We start from the raw sequence: 16,911 nt of genomic DNA, 5'->3' as shown, positions 1-16,911 counted from the left end.
CCGAGTCAGCATATGTGAGTGCCTGCTGCATGCACACATGCGAGCGTCTAAGTGAGGTCTGCCTGTGTTCCATGACTTCACACACACTCCCTGTGTGACTCCACTCAGCCCCCTTCTGGGGCTGGAATTCCCATCCCTGCTGTAAGATGAGCTCACTGGGCTCCCCAGCACCCAGGGACTTGCCCAGGCCGCACACTGGGGATCCAGGCCCCCCACCACTTGTCACCCCACCCAGCTCACCCCACCCGACCCCCCCATGCAGCCCACACTAGACTTGCCAAGTCTGTCGAGTCAGCTCCCCAGCCACCCGGTCCTGTGCCAGCTCCCAGTACAGCCTCTCAACTCAGGCTCCCTCCACCTGATCCCCACCTCCCTGGATCATGTATCCCCTCCCCACTCCCATCAACGTCAGAGTCAAGCCCAGACTTTCCAGTGTGGCCTGAGCAGCCTTCCCTCCAGCCTGTCTCCTCCCACCTACACACTTCGCTGCACTCCCCATGCTCTTGTGCCTCCATGCCTGCCCCCGCAGGCTGGCCTGGCTCCATCCCGCAGGGCTCCCAGGGCTCAGGTCAGCTGGCACTTCTCCTGAGACACCACCCCCATCAGCTCCCCTTGGGTTCTGCACCTCCCTCTGCCCACCTGCAGGACATCCCCCCCAACCCCGGTGCTCCAGCTGTAACTGGCTGGTACTTCTGTCTTCACACACCCTGCAGGTCCGGAGCACAGCTGCCAAGGAACAGGAATCTTGTGTTTGTGGGGTGAGGGAGGGAGGGAGTGTCGGCCACAAAAGAACCTGGGGTAGAAAGATGCCACTTAGTCGGGAAGAAGCCGTGCTGAGGCCAGCAGCTGTCAGCCTGCAGGAGCCTGGACAGGAACACAGCCACTTTGTTCTGGGCCACTCAGTGCTTGACAGTGAGTGGGGCTGAGCATCTGAGGCAAGGGGTCGGGTGGGCGTGGGAGCTGCCCCGAAGAACTCGGCACACCCACTGCTGTCCTGTCTCTGCCTCAGTCTTGAGGGTGTGATGGGCTTCAGGGCACAGAGGGGAGCATCACTACCTCCAGCCTCAGCCTGAACACTGACTCATGGCAGGTGATTTTCCTGAGTCCTGATGGATTTCAACAACAGACTGTTTCCCCTGTTTCCCATCAGCTAGGATCCAAGGAAACCAGCATGAAGTGTACTATGATTTCCTGTATTTGTTGTTACCTACCGACTCTGTGGACATGAGTTTGAGTGAACTCCGGGAGTTGGTGATGGGCAGGGAGGCCTGGCGTGCTGTGATTCATGGGGTCGCGGAGAGTCGGACACGACTGAGCGACTGAACTGACTGACTGACATCATTTTTTCCAAACCAGTTTCAGCCAGAACTTTGCTTCCACTTTCCCAAGTTCTAGGCGTTTCTGTGCCGCTCCCATGCCTGCGAGGATGTGTTGCTCACATGGCCCCTGAGAGACTCAGGTGATCACAATCCAGGCCTGTGCCTGGTGCAGCCCAGAGCTGCCTCTGGGGAGTCCCTGGCCCCCACTGCTGTGAACCGTGGGAGCCAGGAAAGCATCAGCTCCAGTGTTTTCTGGCTGGTCCCAGCTGCACAGGTCTGGGGAGAGATGCTCCCAGGACACTCTGTCCACCCTATGGAGGTGTGTGGTTCTTCCAGTCAAGATTCTTTGTGCTCAGACTCTCACAGAGGAAAGTGTACTGGCTGGGGGCCAGGGCAGTGGGCTCAGGGGACCACCTGTGAAGGGGCCCTGAGGCTCTGAGGGCCTGTGTTCACATGAGGAAGCTGCCCGTACACAGGACAGTGACATGTGAGCTCTATGTGGGTGTGGGGGCCCTGAGAGATCTTGGAGAGTCGGGGAGACTGTGTGCATGTGGGTTTTTCTCTCTCCTTCACACACCCACACAGATATCGCATTCGTGCCATATCCACCGCCACACACACACCATGCCCCCACCACACTCACACACACACCATGCCCCCACCACACACACACACACCATGCCCCCACCACACACACACACACCATATCCCCACCACACTCACACACAAACCATATCCCCACCACACTCACACACACACCATGCCCCCACCACACTCATGCACTCACCATGCCCCCACCACACTCACACACCCCCATGCCCCCACCACACTCACACACTCACCATGCCCCCACCACACACACACACACACACACACACCATACCTCCACCACTCACACACACACCATACCCCCACCACATTCACACACACACCATGCCCCCACCACACACACACACCATACCCCCACCACACTCACACACTCACCATGCCCCCACCACACTCACGCACTCACCATGCCCCCACCACACACACACCATACCCCCACCACACATACACACCATGCCCCTCACCACACACACTCACACACTCACCATGCACCCACAACACACTCACACACCATGCCCCCACCACACTCACACACACCATACCCCCACCACACTCACACACAAACCATACCCCCACCACACTCACACACACACCATGCCCCCACCGCACACACACACACCGTACCCCCACCACACTCACACACACACCATGCCCCCACCACACTCACACATACACCATGCCCCCACCACACACACACACACCATGCCCCCACCACACTCACACACAAACCATATCCCCACCATACTCACATACTCAACATGCCCCCACCACACACACACACACACACACCATGCCCCCACCACACTCACACACACCGTACCCCCACCACACTCACACACACACCGTACCCCCACCACACTCACACACACACCATGCCCCCACCACACTCACACACAAACCATATCCCCACCACACTCACACACACCATACCCCCACCACACTCACACACACACCATGCCCCCACCACACTCACACACAAACCATATCCCCACCACACTCACATACTCAACATGCCCCCACCACACACACACACACACCATGCCCCCACCACACTCACACACACCGTACCCCCACCACACTCACACACACACCGTACCCCCACCACACTCACACACACACCATGCTCCCACCACACTCACACACAAACCATATCCCCACCACACTCACACACACCATACCCCCACCACACTCACACACACACCATGCCCCCACCACACACACACATAAACCATATCCCCACCACACTCACTCACACCATACCCCCACCACACACACACACACACCATGCCCCCACCACACTCACACACAAACCATACCCCCACCACACACACACACACAGTACCCCCACCACACTCACACACACACCATGCCCCTACCACACACCCACACAAACCATATCCCCACCACACTCACTCACACCATACCCCCACCACACACACACACACCGTACCCCCACCACACTCACACACACACCATGCCCCTACCACACACCCACACACCATACCCCCACCACACACACACACAAACCATATCCCCACCACACTCACACACCCCCATGCCCCCACCACACTCACACACCCCCATGCCCCCACCACACACACACACACACCGTACCCCCACCACACACACACACACACACACCATGCCCCCACCACACTCACACACACCGTACCCCCACCACACTCACACACACACCGTACCCCCACCACACACACACACACACACCATGCCCCCACCACACTCAAACACACCATACCCCCACCACACACACACACACACACACACCATGCCCCCACCACACACACACACACACACACCATGCCCCCACCACACACACACACACACACACCATGCCCCCACCACACACACACACACACCATGCCCCCACCACACTCACACACCCCCATGCCCCCACCACACACACACACCCCCATGCCCCCACCACACACACACACATACACCATGCCCCCACCACACACACACACACACACCATGCCCCCACCACACACACACACACCATACCCCCACCACACACACACACACACCATGCCCCCACCACACTCACACACACACACCATGCCCCCACCACACACACACACACACCATGCCCCCACCACACTCACACATCCCCATGCCCCCACCACACACACACACACACCATGCCCCCACCACACACACACACCCCCATGTCCCCACCACACACACACACACCCATGCCCCCAGCACACACCCCCATGCCCCCACCACACACACACACACACACACACACCATGCCCCCACCACACACACACACACACCATGCCCCCACCACACACACACACACACCATGCCCCCACCACACACACACACACCATGCCCCCACCACACTCACACACCCCCATGCCCCCACCACACACACACACTCACTCTCCTCATTCATTCTGAGGATACTTACTGAACACCTACTATGTGCCAGGCACCGTGCTTAGGGCTGGGGATGCAGCCTGCCAAGCCCTGCCCGTGTGGTGCTTACCATCCAGTGGGGCTGTTCTGAGGAAGCTCCTTGTCGGGACAAAGAATGCCTGTCCCGAGGCCTCCCCACCTCCGCAGTCTCCTTCCGCGGCTCCTTCCCTGCATGTTCCGAGAGGAGGCAGAACTACAGGGGAGAGGATTTCCAGAGGCATCAAGTGTCAAGCTAAGGCGTGGAGGTCAGGTCCACCCACCTGACTGCGAGGAGGCCTGTGGAGAGGGTGTCAGGAAGGCCACCCAGGGCCACATCAGCGGGGAGTGTCCCCAGTCCACCCAGAACCAACCACAATCTTACTTTAGCCAAGTGCCATCTGCACAGTTACTTATTTAATATTATATTTTTAACAGACTTACCTTAACATAGGTGTTTATTTTTTTATTAAATGAGAAACCCATTGATATCTGTAGAAGAGGTCCCCATCTGTGTATCTGTCAAGCCTAAAATGGTCTCCTTTGGGTTGTGCGTGTGTCCTAGGCTGGGGGAGATGCCACAGTCTTAGCCGTGAGGCTGGAGGTACTTATTGTACCTCCAGGTGGGTACTTATTGAATGGAAAAGCCAAGCCCTCTATCTGCCCTCCAGAGCACAGGGCCAAGCTGTGGGCAGGACAAGGGGCATTGCCTGAGGAAGCTCCCTGCCTCTGCTGGAGCCTCCAGGTGGTCGATGAAGAACCATTGCCCCATTCTTTAAGGAGGCTGATTTATAGCCGGAAGCTGTGGAGTGATGTGCCTTTGGAAGGTAATAGATAACCAGTCAGGGAATCCAAGGTTATCATTCTGCCCAGTGGTTCTCTGGAGAGTGGGGAAGTCACTGGTTGTCACCGGGGCCTTAAGATGGAATTTCCTCATGTGATGCTGTTGAGTATCAGTGATTTAACGGCAGACTGGCAGCAACCGCAATCCCACCCGCTCCCACCCTCACCACATTGAGAAGATTGAAGTGTTTCCGATTGAAATGTTGTCTGTTTACAGCCCATATTTCCTCTGAGCTGTATATTTTATCGTTGTATTGACACTAATTTGAATCGGATGTCACCTCCGTTCTGACGCCCGTTCTTTATGCTGCCTGCAGGTCCGGGGAGGTTTCAGAAACCAATTACATTGATCACACCACAGAGAGGCAGAGAAGGTGATGGAGGGACTGACAGAGGCCTCATTTTAGCAGGGAGTTTGTGCCCAGCCTGCCAGCAGGAGGGAGACCAGGGGCAGGGTGCTGAGTGCAGGCTCAGGCTGAATGGTGTGTCCAGGTCATCTGGTAGAGCTCCAGAAACAGTCTCATGACGCAAGTGTTAGGAAGTCACTTTCCACGTGAGGAACCTCAGGCCCAGAGCCCTAAATTTCTTTTATCTCTATCACAGATCTAGGAAATACCCTCAATCTCACACCTCTGGGCTCCAAAACCTTGGTGCTTTTTACTCCCCCACAAGAGGGTTTGTGGACAGCTAAGTGTGGGACGGGTTAAGGTCCTCAAACTACATTTCCTTAGAGCATCTCCTCAGTGAATCCAGAAATGATCTGAGTGAGGGGCTGGGCCATGCACGAATGCTCCCTGAGCAGTGGGGATAAGAATTCAGGAGCCCTGGCACGAGGCTACATGTGTGATCAGTCGCTCATTCGTGTCCAGCTGTCTTTGCAACCCCATAGACTGTAGCCCCCCCCAGGCTCCTCTGTCCATGGGATTTCTTAGGCGAGAAATACTGGAATGGGTTGCCATTTCTTCCTCCAGGGGATCTTCCCAATGCAGGGACTGAACCTGCTTCTCCTACATTGGCAGGTGGATTCTTTACCACAGAGCCACCTGGGAAGCCTCTGACCTGAGGCTAGATGTCCCCAGGGAAGGCGCGTCCCAGCCCCAGGCTGCAGACAGCATCTGGCACAGTGGAGGCTCCTGGGGTGTCGGGCCAGGACAGTGTCTGCCCTGCCTGGGTCCTGTGGAGCTAAACTCGCTGCATCCCTCCTTCTATGCTGAGCACAGGTTCCTGGGCCCACAGAAGACCCACTCAGAGCTGTGCGATATGCTGCTCAGTAACCTTTAGTGCTGTTGGTCCATCTTCTAGATGAGGAAACAGCCCAGAGAGGTCCAGCGACTCACCAAAGACACCCAGCTCAGAGCCTTTAGACAGGGACAGAAACTGGATCTTCCTAGGTCCAGGATCTGTTTTTACATCTCCTGCTGATCCCAGCAGCCCTGGGGAAAGCCACACTCCCCCTCCCACCCCTGCAAGCGCTCCAGGGTTGCCTGGGCTCACCCTGCTTAGGTGGTATCTGTCGAATCCTGCCTGGAGCTGCAGGTACCATTGTGTTCTCTCACTGGGATTCTGAGATCCAGGAGACGAGGCCAAGCATCCTTGCTTGCAGCCCCCGCAGCTTCCCGGCCTGTGCTGGGCAAGCTGCTATGCAAGGGTCTGATGGGTGCTTGAACTAACACGCAAATGAACAAAAGAAAGGACTAATGGATTAAACGTGGTCCAGATGCAGGTGATGACAGGAGTGGGTAGCATCTGGCGTTCGCCCAGGTGAGAGCAGGCAGGTGGCTGGTCACCCAGTGGCGGTTGGCTTTCAGAACAGGGGCATCCACAGATGAATGGACGTGACGACTCCACCAGTCCCAGTCATAAATCACAGGAGAAGCCACGGGAAATGAGTGCCAGGCTTTTCTTTCTATTTAGTAATTTATCAAGGGAAGAGGCACATTAATAAACATATTTCCCTTGAGGGGTGGGAATAACAGAGATGAATATCACTGTCAGATTTGGCCTGTTTCCTCTTGTTAGGGGTGCTTATGAGGGTGGGAATCCAAATATTAGTAGCAAAATCTTTTTTTTTAACATATTACAAAGATTGTGTATTTCTTAATTTGTGTGATATTACATCTTACCCCGCCCATGTATTTTCCCATTTGCCACTCAGTTCATAAGTAATAGAAGTCTTTCAAAAGATTCACTTTTACATCTTGCTTAGAGTTGCCTTTAAAGTGATCATGAACAAGGAATGAACCCAGTAAATAAGAATTAAGAAGCCTAGAGGATGCCCAGATGGATGGATGAGTGTTTAGGAACAGATGTCCTCCTGTGTGGCCCAGTCATTTCTCTCTAGATCTGCTGTCTTTTTTTATTTTAAGGCTGCCCAGGGATGCAGGATCTTAGTTCCCCAACCAGGGATCAAACCCGTGCAGGGGAAGCGTGGGGTCCTAACCACTGGCCTGGCAGGGATTTGCTGTACTTTATTCCATTATTAGCTCTAAGCTTACCTTGCTCACCAAAAGAGTCCTCCTTGCCCCTAAAGAAGCCATATTAATTCAGCTTTATTTTGGAAGATCTGCTGGGTTTGAGGCACTGTCCATGGTGCTGTCCCTGAGTCGTCAGGGCGAACCTGCTGCACTGCACCCATTGTACAGATGAGCATAGAGAGGCTGGAGAGGCTAAGTCATGCACCCAGGACAGCCACTACACGTCAGTCTGTCTGTGTGCCCCCAGTGCTGTTGGGGGGGTGTGTGTCTCCTGGGCCCCCGAGCCCATGAAAGCCGTCTCTGGTTATCTGCTCTCACCACCTGGGCAGAGGCAGTGCAGTGGTGGTTCTGGTGTCCTGCTTTTCAATCATTCTCTACTTCCCCTGGCTGTGAGACCTTGGGCAAACTTCTTGTCTTGTCCTTTGTAAAATGAGGCTCATAATATTCCCTTCCCTATGGGACAGTTGTGAAGATTAAACTGCTTTATACTTTAAAATGCTTAGAAAAGTCACAGACACCCTCAGGCACTCAGTAAATACTGACTTTGAACAGTTCTCTCTTGACACACCAGGCCTCTGCCCCGTGCCCAGTGTTTAGCATCTCCACTGAACTCACCACAGAGCCAGCTGGTCCCAGTGTTGGGATTCAATGGTGAGCAGGGAACCCTTGTCCCTGATTCATGGAGGTAGGAGGAGCAGGAGAAACCAGACATACACAAGAGGGCTCAAACTCCCTCAGAAGCGAATGGGGTGCCCTGAGATCATCTGGGGCAGCGGGGAGGATAGCCCAACTCCAGGAGGTCAGCGACATTTTCCTGGAGAAAGCGATGACCCAGCTGAGGACAGAGCACTGCAGACAGAGGACATAGTACATGCACAGGCCCTGTGCCAGGGGCAGGAGAAGGCTGGCGAGGGAGGCAAGCAGGGGCACCCACAGGGCCACTGTGTAAGCCACACTGAGGACTTGTGCCTTTTTCATAACAGCAGTGGGAGCTCTGGAAAGGTTTGGGGTGGACAGACACAAGGCTGTGATCCAGTTTAGCCATAGTGAGGACTGTGGATTGGATGGCAGTTAGTTAAGGCTCTGGGATGCCCTCGGCAAATGGTGGGCTGGACCGGTGGAAGTTGAGAGAAAGGGGGCGTGTGGAGGGCTTCAGCGGAGACTCAGCTGTGAGGGCGATGAGGAGGGGTCGTCAGGCAGACTCCCACTCTCCCACTCTGCTGCTGTATGGGTGGTGGATGCCCACAAGGCCAAGCCCTGCAGCAGTGGGGCTGTGTGGGCTGAACTAGGGCTGCAGCCCTTCAGATGCGGGAGGCCAGGTGGGCAACTGATGTCAGAAAGTTCACTGTCCACCCGTGGTGGATTCATGTCAATGCATACCAATACCAATATAATATTGTAATTAGCCTCCAATTAAAATAAATAAATTTATATTTTTTTAAAGAAAGAAAGTTCACTGTCAGAGCTGCTTAAAGTGGGGCATGGAAAGCAGTCTGTGGTGAGATCTTGCTGGCCCTCCCCACCTCTCTGAGGGTTGACACTGAAGACCCAGAAAAGCCACGCATCAGGGCTCCGCTGGACCTGGGTCCGAATCCTGCTCTTGAGCAAGTCTCTAACCTCCCCAAACCTCAGTTTCTTATTTGCACAGCTGGGTTTGCGTCTTGGGGGACCGTTCAGTTCAGTCGCTCAGTCATGTCTGACTCTTTGCGGCCCCATGGACTGCAGCATGCCAGGCTTCCCTGTCCATTAGCAACTTCTGGGGGACACTCTTGGGGGACAGTGGTGGCTGTTAATTGCAACAGTGTCTGAATGTCCTAATTGGTGGCCATTGCTGGGTTATACATCACACCAAAATCCAGAAGCAGGCATTTATCCAAACACCACACCAAAGGGATACACACCATCTCTAGTTGCTGACGGGCCAGGATGTGTCTGTTCTTGGTCCAGAATGATTGTTCAGATGGGTGGATGCAGCACAGCCTAGGCTCTCTTAGGCTGACCTTGTGTTCCTGGGATCCTTCTCACCACGAGAGAAAGATGGTGACACGGTCTGAGTGTGTCACCTGCTGGCCTGGGTGCCAGCCATGCTCCTGTGCCCCTCTGCGAGGCAGTATCCCCCACAGCATCTATGGAGCACCTTCTGTGTACCCACCATAACCCTGCTTCCTGAAAGATCTGCAAGCCCCAGTTCTCAGAACCCAACAGAATACACAGACAAAAACAAAGACGTGCTACAAGTGCAAAGTCTACAATTACATGCTGCAACTGTGGGGTGTTTCGGAGTACCCAGGCCATCTCAGCATCTGTCATCCCATTGCAGCCTCGTGACCCCAGTGCTAAAAGGGTTCCCCATTCTATACTAAGGACATGGAGGAACATTCCAGTCTTGTACAGCTTATCAGTTTGCCCCAAGCCATGCAGCTGACTTGTACAGACATACATACAGGGTACCAGCCCTCACCCCACCCCAGGCCATTGGTCTTGGGCCCAGCATATCTGACTCATGGGCAGTCAGATAGGGTGTAAGTGTGTGTGCGCGCCTGTGTATCATACAGCTGATCATGCTGGATGAAGGAAGCTGAAAGAGAAAGATGCTTCCATTTATGTAATAGACAAATATGTAAAACAGGCAACTCTAGGCTGACTGTGAGAAGCCAGGGAGGTGGGCTGCCCCTGGGGAGGATCAGGAAGGGGCAGAGAGACTGCTAGGCCCTGCTTGGCCTGATGCCGGCTTCTCAGGTGGGTTCCCTTTATGAGAGGCCACCAGGCAGCTCATCTGCGGTTTGTACCTTGGCTGTCGTGCCTTCAAGTGTTGCTGCACGCAGTCCCGACCTCTGAGTGTCTAACAGGAGAGGCGCGAACACAGCTCCTCGGCGCACCAGGTGTGGACAGATCCATCCTGCAGATGAGCAAACTGAGACTGAGAGGCCCATGCCCCGGAGCCCCCAGCTGGACAGGGGCAGAGCTGCAGTCCCATCAGACCGATCCCCCCCCAGGCCCTTCCCCTGTCCCATCAGACCGATCCCCCCCCCAGGCCCTTCTGCAGTCCCATCAGACCGATCCCCCCCCCAGGCCCTTCTGCAGTCCCATCAGACCGATCCCCCCCCCAGGCCCTTCCCCTGTCCCATCCCCTCTGCGAGCGCCATCATGCTGATGCGGCTTGGCTTGGATGTTCCACAGTGTCGCGTTTCTCCAGCCCCCGGGTGACACCCCGCCTGAGCCGCAAGCGGGCGCTGTCCATCTCCCCGCTCTCAGACGCCAGCCTCGACCTCCAGCGCATGATCCGGACCTCGCCCAACTCGCTGGTGGCCTACATCAACAACTCCCGCAGCAGCTCGGCCGCCAGCGGCTCCTACGGACACCTGTCAGCCGGTGCCCTCAGGTGAGCCCAGGCCAAGAGCTAGGGCGGGAATGGGAGCCGGGCAGGGGCCCAGAGGGGAGGGTCTGCACAGGCCATCCCAGGAGAAAGACAAGACTTGTATTATTTTTTAATTTGTTAAAGTATAGTTGATTTGCAATGTGTTAGTTTCTGCTATACAGCAAAATGACTCAGTTAAACAGATATTCTTCTTCATATTCTTTTCCATGTTTTATCCCAGATATTGAATATACCCTGTGCTATCCAATAGCACCTTTTTGTTTATAGGACTTGCTGTATTTGTAAGTCAGCCGACTTGCGACTATTCCATGAATTCAAAACCAGTAGGGATGATGTTGAAATGTGCCAACATTTGGGTACATCTTCATGAGCCTATTTTTCACCCACCAAACAATTTCTGATGTGATTAGTTACCCTTACCGAGCCTGTTATGAAAGATTCCACCATAAAGTCAAAGGCTGACTTTCCTAATATTTCAGTGGGTGTCCCTGACCAGCACTGGGGCTACTGGAAGTGGCCCTCACATGTCTGGGCTGGCAGAGACCTCCCTCCTGGGTTACAGCATGGCACACCCAAACCTCCTCAACACTGCCTACCCTGTCCCCTCTGTGCAGCCCTCGGCTGTTGAGAAAATTCAGACTCCAGCCAACCTGACTGAAACCCACATCCTTCCCATGGCCCTCCAGAAAGAGGGCAGGGGGCGGATGGGAATGTCAGGAGAGCTCAGCCCAAGGACCAGGACAAGGAAGGATATCATTTGCATCTGTTATCTTTTGGTGCATGACAGAACAAACAGAAACCAAAAAACAGTTCGGTAGCAGTTTCAAACAACAATCAACATTTACCATCTTGAACCGTTTCTGAAGGTTAGGAGTATGAGACTGGCTTAACCTCAGGTCTCAGGAGGTTGCAGTCAAGATGTTGGCCAGTGAGACTGACCTGTGTCTGGGCATCTGTTTCCAGGATGGCTCGCCCTCGGGGCTGTTGGCTCAAGCTTCAGTTCTTCTTCACAGGAGCCTCCCACGTGCTGCTTGAGCATACTCACAGCATGGCAGCCGGTTCCCCTTCCTCCAGCCCCCAAGGGAAGTGACCCCACAGAGAGCAGGGAGGAAGCCACAGCACCGTCTATGACTCAGCCTCAGAGGGGACCGATTCTCCCTTGATAGATCATGTTCTGTAAAGAGTGGTGGGTTCATAGGCAGGTGGCCTGGTAGAGCTCAGAAGTGCGGTAGGAGTTCAAGAAAAGAGGAGAATGTGGACAGAGGGCTCAGGGTGCACTTCCTGGACGAGGGGGCATTAGAACAGACTTCAGAGGTCAAAATGGGTTCAAATAGTCCAGGAGCATCAGTGATGCGGGGGTGACTCTCAGGCGTCAGAGCAGCGAAGGGCCAGGATGTGGGGAGTGACTTGCCAGGGCAGAAGGCTGCATCCTGGGGCAGGGCCTAGTGCCCAGCGCAGAAGAGGACGCCTGAGACAGCAGGCAGTGGGGAGCCACAGCGGGTGCTGGAGTGAGGTAAAGTCACAGTGATGGGAGAGGTCAGCAACTTGACCATCCTGATCTCTGGGCAGGGTCCTGTCTGCCCAGGACGTGTGAGCCTCCCAGAACCATGCCCCCCACCCCACCCCAACCCCGCTCCTTCACCTTGTCTGCCCTTCTCTGCAGCCCAGCCTTCACCTTCCCCCACCCCATCAACCCCGTGGCCTACCAGCAGATCCTGAGCCAGCAGAGGGGCCTGGGCTCGGCCTTCGGACACACGCCACCCCTGATCCAGCCCTCGCCCACCTTCCTGGCCCAGCAGCCAGTGGCCTTCGCCTCCATCAATGCCACACCCCCCCAGCTCAGTAGCAGCAGCAACTGTCTGAGTGACGCCAATCAGGTAGGTGGGTGCGGGGAGCACGGGGCCACCAGCTACTCCCATAAACCCAGGGAAGGCCGATCATGGCCATCTCATGCCAAGAACTTGTGGAAGGACTCTGGGCACAGGTCTGACTGGCAGGATACCTCTAGGCAGAGACCACACGATCAAATGGGCTTTGGGCTGGATGCCCGGTCGGGAGACCCAGACTGGGGCTTCACACTGCCCTCACTCCCTGTGGGCAAGCGCCCAGCCTCAGTTTTTTGGCCACCTGTCTAATAAGACTAATGAGCAAACGGAGAAACTCTAGGATTCAGAGTCAGGCATCATACAGGGACTTCATACATAGCACGTAACATGGATGAAACAGATGGAGTCGTGGCTAATAACCATGCAGCTTAGTTTTAGAGCATGACAGCCATCTTATTTGACTTTCCCAATGGTCCTTGGACAGGCCTGGGCCCACCCACACAGTACCTGGCACACACTTGGTGCCATGAGCATTTGATGAATGAATGAGGTCCTTTTTTGCAGATGAGGAAATGTGACTGGAGTCAGGCAGACAGTATGAGACAGTGAGACGGGCACAGGCCTCGGAATCAGATAGTGTTTTGAACCCTGATTTGCTGAAAGCTCTTTCAGCCTGAGCTGATGCCCCTGCAGAGTAGGCCTACCACCTATATTAAGTTACTGTACCTGGGTCCACCTGCATCCTAGTTAGCACCCATGATGACAGTTCTTGAGGTAAAGCACAGGCCACTCAGTTTTTAGGAGCAGCTCTTTTCAAGAAAGTTCTCCCCAGGGCTCCAGCCAGTCACCCAGCCCCTCCCCCAGATGGTGGCTGTCGGCTTTTGTCACATCCTCTGACACTTGAACTGTGGTACTGGAGAAGACTCTTGAAAGTCCCTTGGACAGCCAGGAAATCAAACCAGTCAATCCTAAAGGAAATCAACCCTGAATATTCATTGGAAGGACTGATGCTGAAGCTGAAACTCCAATACTTTGGCCACCTGATGCGAAGAGCTGACTCACTGGAAGACCCTGATGTTGGGAAAGATTGAAGGCAGGAGGATAAGGGAATGGCAGAGGATGAGATAATTGGATGGCATCACCGACTCAATGGACATGAGTTTGAGCAGACTCCAGGAGATGGTATAAGACAGGGCAGCCTGGCGTGCTGCAGCCCATGGAGTCACAAAGAGTCAGACATGACTGAGCGATTGGACAACTGACAGTGTAGCCCTAACCTGCTTGTCCCAAGGAACCACGCTCTTCTGTCCTGCTCCCTGAGTGGCCAGGCCCTATCGTCCTCAAACCCAGAGTTGCCCCTGACTCGGAGGGCTGAGAAGCTGAGGTCACTGAGTCAGGAGTGGGGGTCCCCAGCATTTCTCAAAGAGAGGGTCTCCTGCTCCATCCCTGTGGGGTGGGGGCTACATAGTGGGGAGGAGGGCGCTGATGGACCAAGCTCTGGACTCTCCTGGCCGTTCCCCTGGCCTGAGGACTGAGCTGGGGAGGGGAGTGGAGTGTTTCTGAAATGCAGTCACCAATGTTGACACAGATGGTCCCAGAGGTAAAGCCGCAGGAAAACTTGGGAGGTCCTGCCTGCATGTGATGGGTCCCTCTGTGCTCCCTTCTCTCAGAACAAGCAGAGCAGCGAGTCGGCTGTGAGCAGCACCGTCAACCCCATCATCATTCACAAGCGCAGCAAGGTCAAAACTGAGGCTGACGGCCTGCGGCCAGCCTCCCCGCTGACCCTGACACAGGTAACCTGCCAGCTGTCCTCGGACCAGGGCCTGGCCTCGTCCCCTCGGGGCCGTGGCTCTTTGGGAATGGGTGATGGACGGCTTGCACGAGTGGATGAGTGAATGAATGACCCAGAGAGGGCGCATTGCGAGTTCAGGGAGGGCTGGAGCTGGGTCCCTGCTCCCATGTGCTCATCAAGCACCCGCTGAACAGAAGAAAGAAGGGAGGCAAGGATGCTGGGTCTGCAGCACAAGCCCCAGGTAAACTGAGTCACTCACGGCCCCTGAACGGCTCAGGCCCATCCTCGCTCCCTCCCCCTGGAAATCTGTCCCCCACCTTATCCCCTGGACAGTAGTAGTCACATCCGCACAGAGGCTCTCCACCCCCCTCCGCCCCACTCCGCCAGCTTCTGGGTCACTTTGTCTCCTGCGCTGCATGGTCAGCCTTAGAAAGGTGGCTCTTTAGGAACAGTGCCTGGTTTGGCTCTGCGCCACTGGGTTTGCACAGGGCCTAGTGTGCAGTAGCTGGGAGATAAGGTTTTCTAAGGACTCAGTGCCGAGTTGAGGGAGTGAGTGTTCCAGTGTGCAGGAGGGGAGAGGGGACAGGTCCTGGTGGGAAGGAGAGGAACAGAGCCACCTGAGGCCCATAATGGGCCTCTGAGGTCCCTGGAGATCCTGCCACTTGTTCTTCCAACAGTAGGCTGGCAGGCATGCAGCCCCAGCTTCTGGGAGGGTCAGTGTGCGTACTGAGCTCCAGGGCCGCCTCTCATGGTACCTCCACCCATTACTGCACAATCAGCAGCTTTGACACCGAGCGTCCTGGGGGCCTCTGGTCCCTATCTCCCCCACATCTGCCAGACCATCCTTTATCAAACCTGTAAGCCATCGGGCATGCTCCGGGCACTTAATTTTTATGAAATATTGGGTTCTGTTATTGTCAGACAAACACAGGGGTTGGTGACAAATTCTTCTCCCTTCACTGACGCCAAAGCATCTCTGCGTGATGCATGGTCTCCACGCGGCCGGCCATCATTGGGGGCCGTTGAAATTGATGAGGACAGCACGCAGCCAAGGGAGATAAATGCGCTGGAGCTGCGGGGACAGGACTGCGGGGCATGGGGAGGGCGATGCAGGCAAGGGCGCTCAGCCCCGGGGAGCCTGCTGCCCTTCCTCACTCAACCCGGTGTCGGGGGGTGGGGTGGGGGATGGCACACAGAGCCCTCCCTCCTGCCCAGCTCGGCTCCCACCTCATGTTAGGAAAGGACAGGCGTTTATCACCAGGAGGCTGTCACCATGTCACTCAGGGTCCTGATTCAGTGACCTGACTCCTTTGCTCCCTGACTCACTTGGAAGGTGGATGGGCTCTTTCTCTTGGCAGAACAGAACAAGTCCCTCCTGGGCTTCAGCCCTCAGACTGAAGCGGCTAGGATGCTGCCCCACTGAATCTGGAGACCTCCTCCCTTCTTCTCCATCCTCCTTCGCTCAGGACCACCTGGCAGCTTTTTCACACCTTTTCCGAAATAAGCAGATCAGGCAGCTTGAGGAGTAATAAGGTTATCTCCAGTTTTTCTGGAAGTGCAGAGGCGTTCAGAGGCCCCACCCATTGCTAGACATTGGGGACAGAATGTTCCTGCCCCTCCTTTTAAGGTGGGCTGAGTGCTACTGCCTGGGGACTTACTGAACAACATGTCATCATTTTCCAGAATGCTCTGGGAAATGACACTTAGAACCTGCCTCTTGGAGGAGCCCTTGCAGCATTTTGGAAAGCCGGTCCTGGGTTCGAGTCTGCATCAGCCATGGGAGAGTCACGGGGCTGGTTTCTGCCCCAAGAAATGCGCTAAGCTTCTGGAGGGAGGCTGAGGTGGGGGCTGCAGCCTCCGATTCATTGAGTCTCTGGAGCCTGCAGGGGCTGTGGGGAGAGGGTGTCTGTCCCCCCACTCAGCCTGAGCTATGAATGCTTTCCCTGGAGGCTCTTTTGAAAGACAGAACATTCCTGCCATTTTGGAAATAGTTTGCAAGTGAAACAGGTCCCCTAACATCTGCCCCTTTCCCTGGCTTTGCCCTGAGCCTGCCCCGTAGGCCAGGGGATCCTGGGGAGGCCTCGGCCCACTCTGGGGGGCCTCGCCAGGCTTGCCTCCCAACCTGGCCATCTGTGCCCCTCCCCAGGCCCTCTCCGGGAGCCACTCAGATTGTCCCGGGCTCGCTGCTTTGAGGCTGCCCCCGCCCCAGCCAGGAGCTGTTAGCATCAGCTGGGATGGGGGCAGCCCTGTGGGG

At 55.4% G+C, this 16,911-nt stretch overlaps 1 protein-coding gene across 1 annotated transcript in view; it reads left to right on the top strand.

The window, feature by feature from the left end:
• The window catches only part of GLI2 (GLI family zinc finger 2), a 266,098-nt gene that overhangs the window by 231,667 nt on the left and 17,520 nt on the right, over positions 1–16,911 (top strand). The window contains exons 6-8 of the mRNA XM_055397327.2: positions 10,841–11,042; positions 12,703–12,916; positions 14,536–14,658. Of these exons, the coding sequence (XP_055253302.2) occupies positions 10,841–11,042; positions 12,703–12,916; positions 14,536–14,658 (539 nt within the window). The remainder of the gene's footprint in view (positions 1–10,840; positions 11,043–12,702; positions 12,917–14,535; positions 14,659–16,911) is intronic.

This window comes from Moschus berezovskii, chromosome 2, assembly GCF_049115385.1.
Source record: "Moschus berezovskii isolate FMDL1 chromosome 2, NW_MosBer_1.0, whole genome shotgun sequence".
NCBI classification, from domain to species: Eukaryota; Metazoa; Chordata; class Mammalia; order Artiodactyla; family Moschidae; genus Moschus; species Moschus berezovskii.
This window is presented reverse-complemented; position numbering and strand designations above follow the sequence as displayed.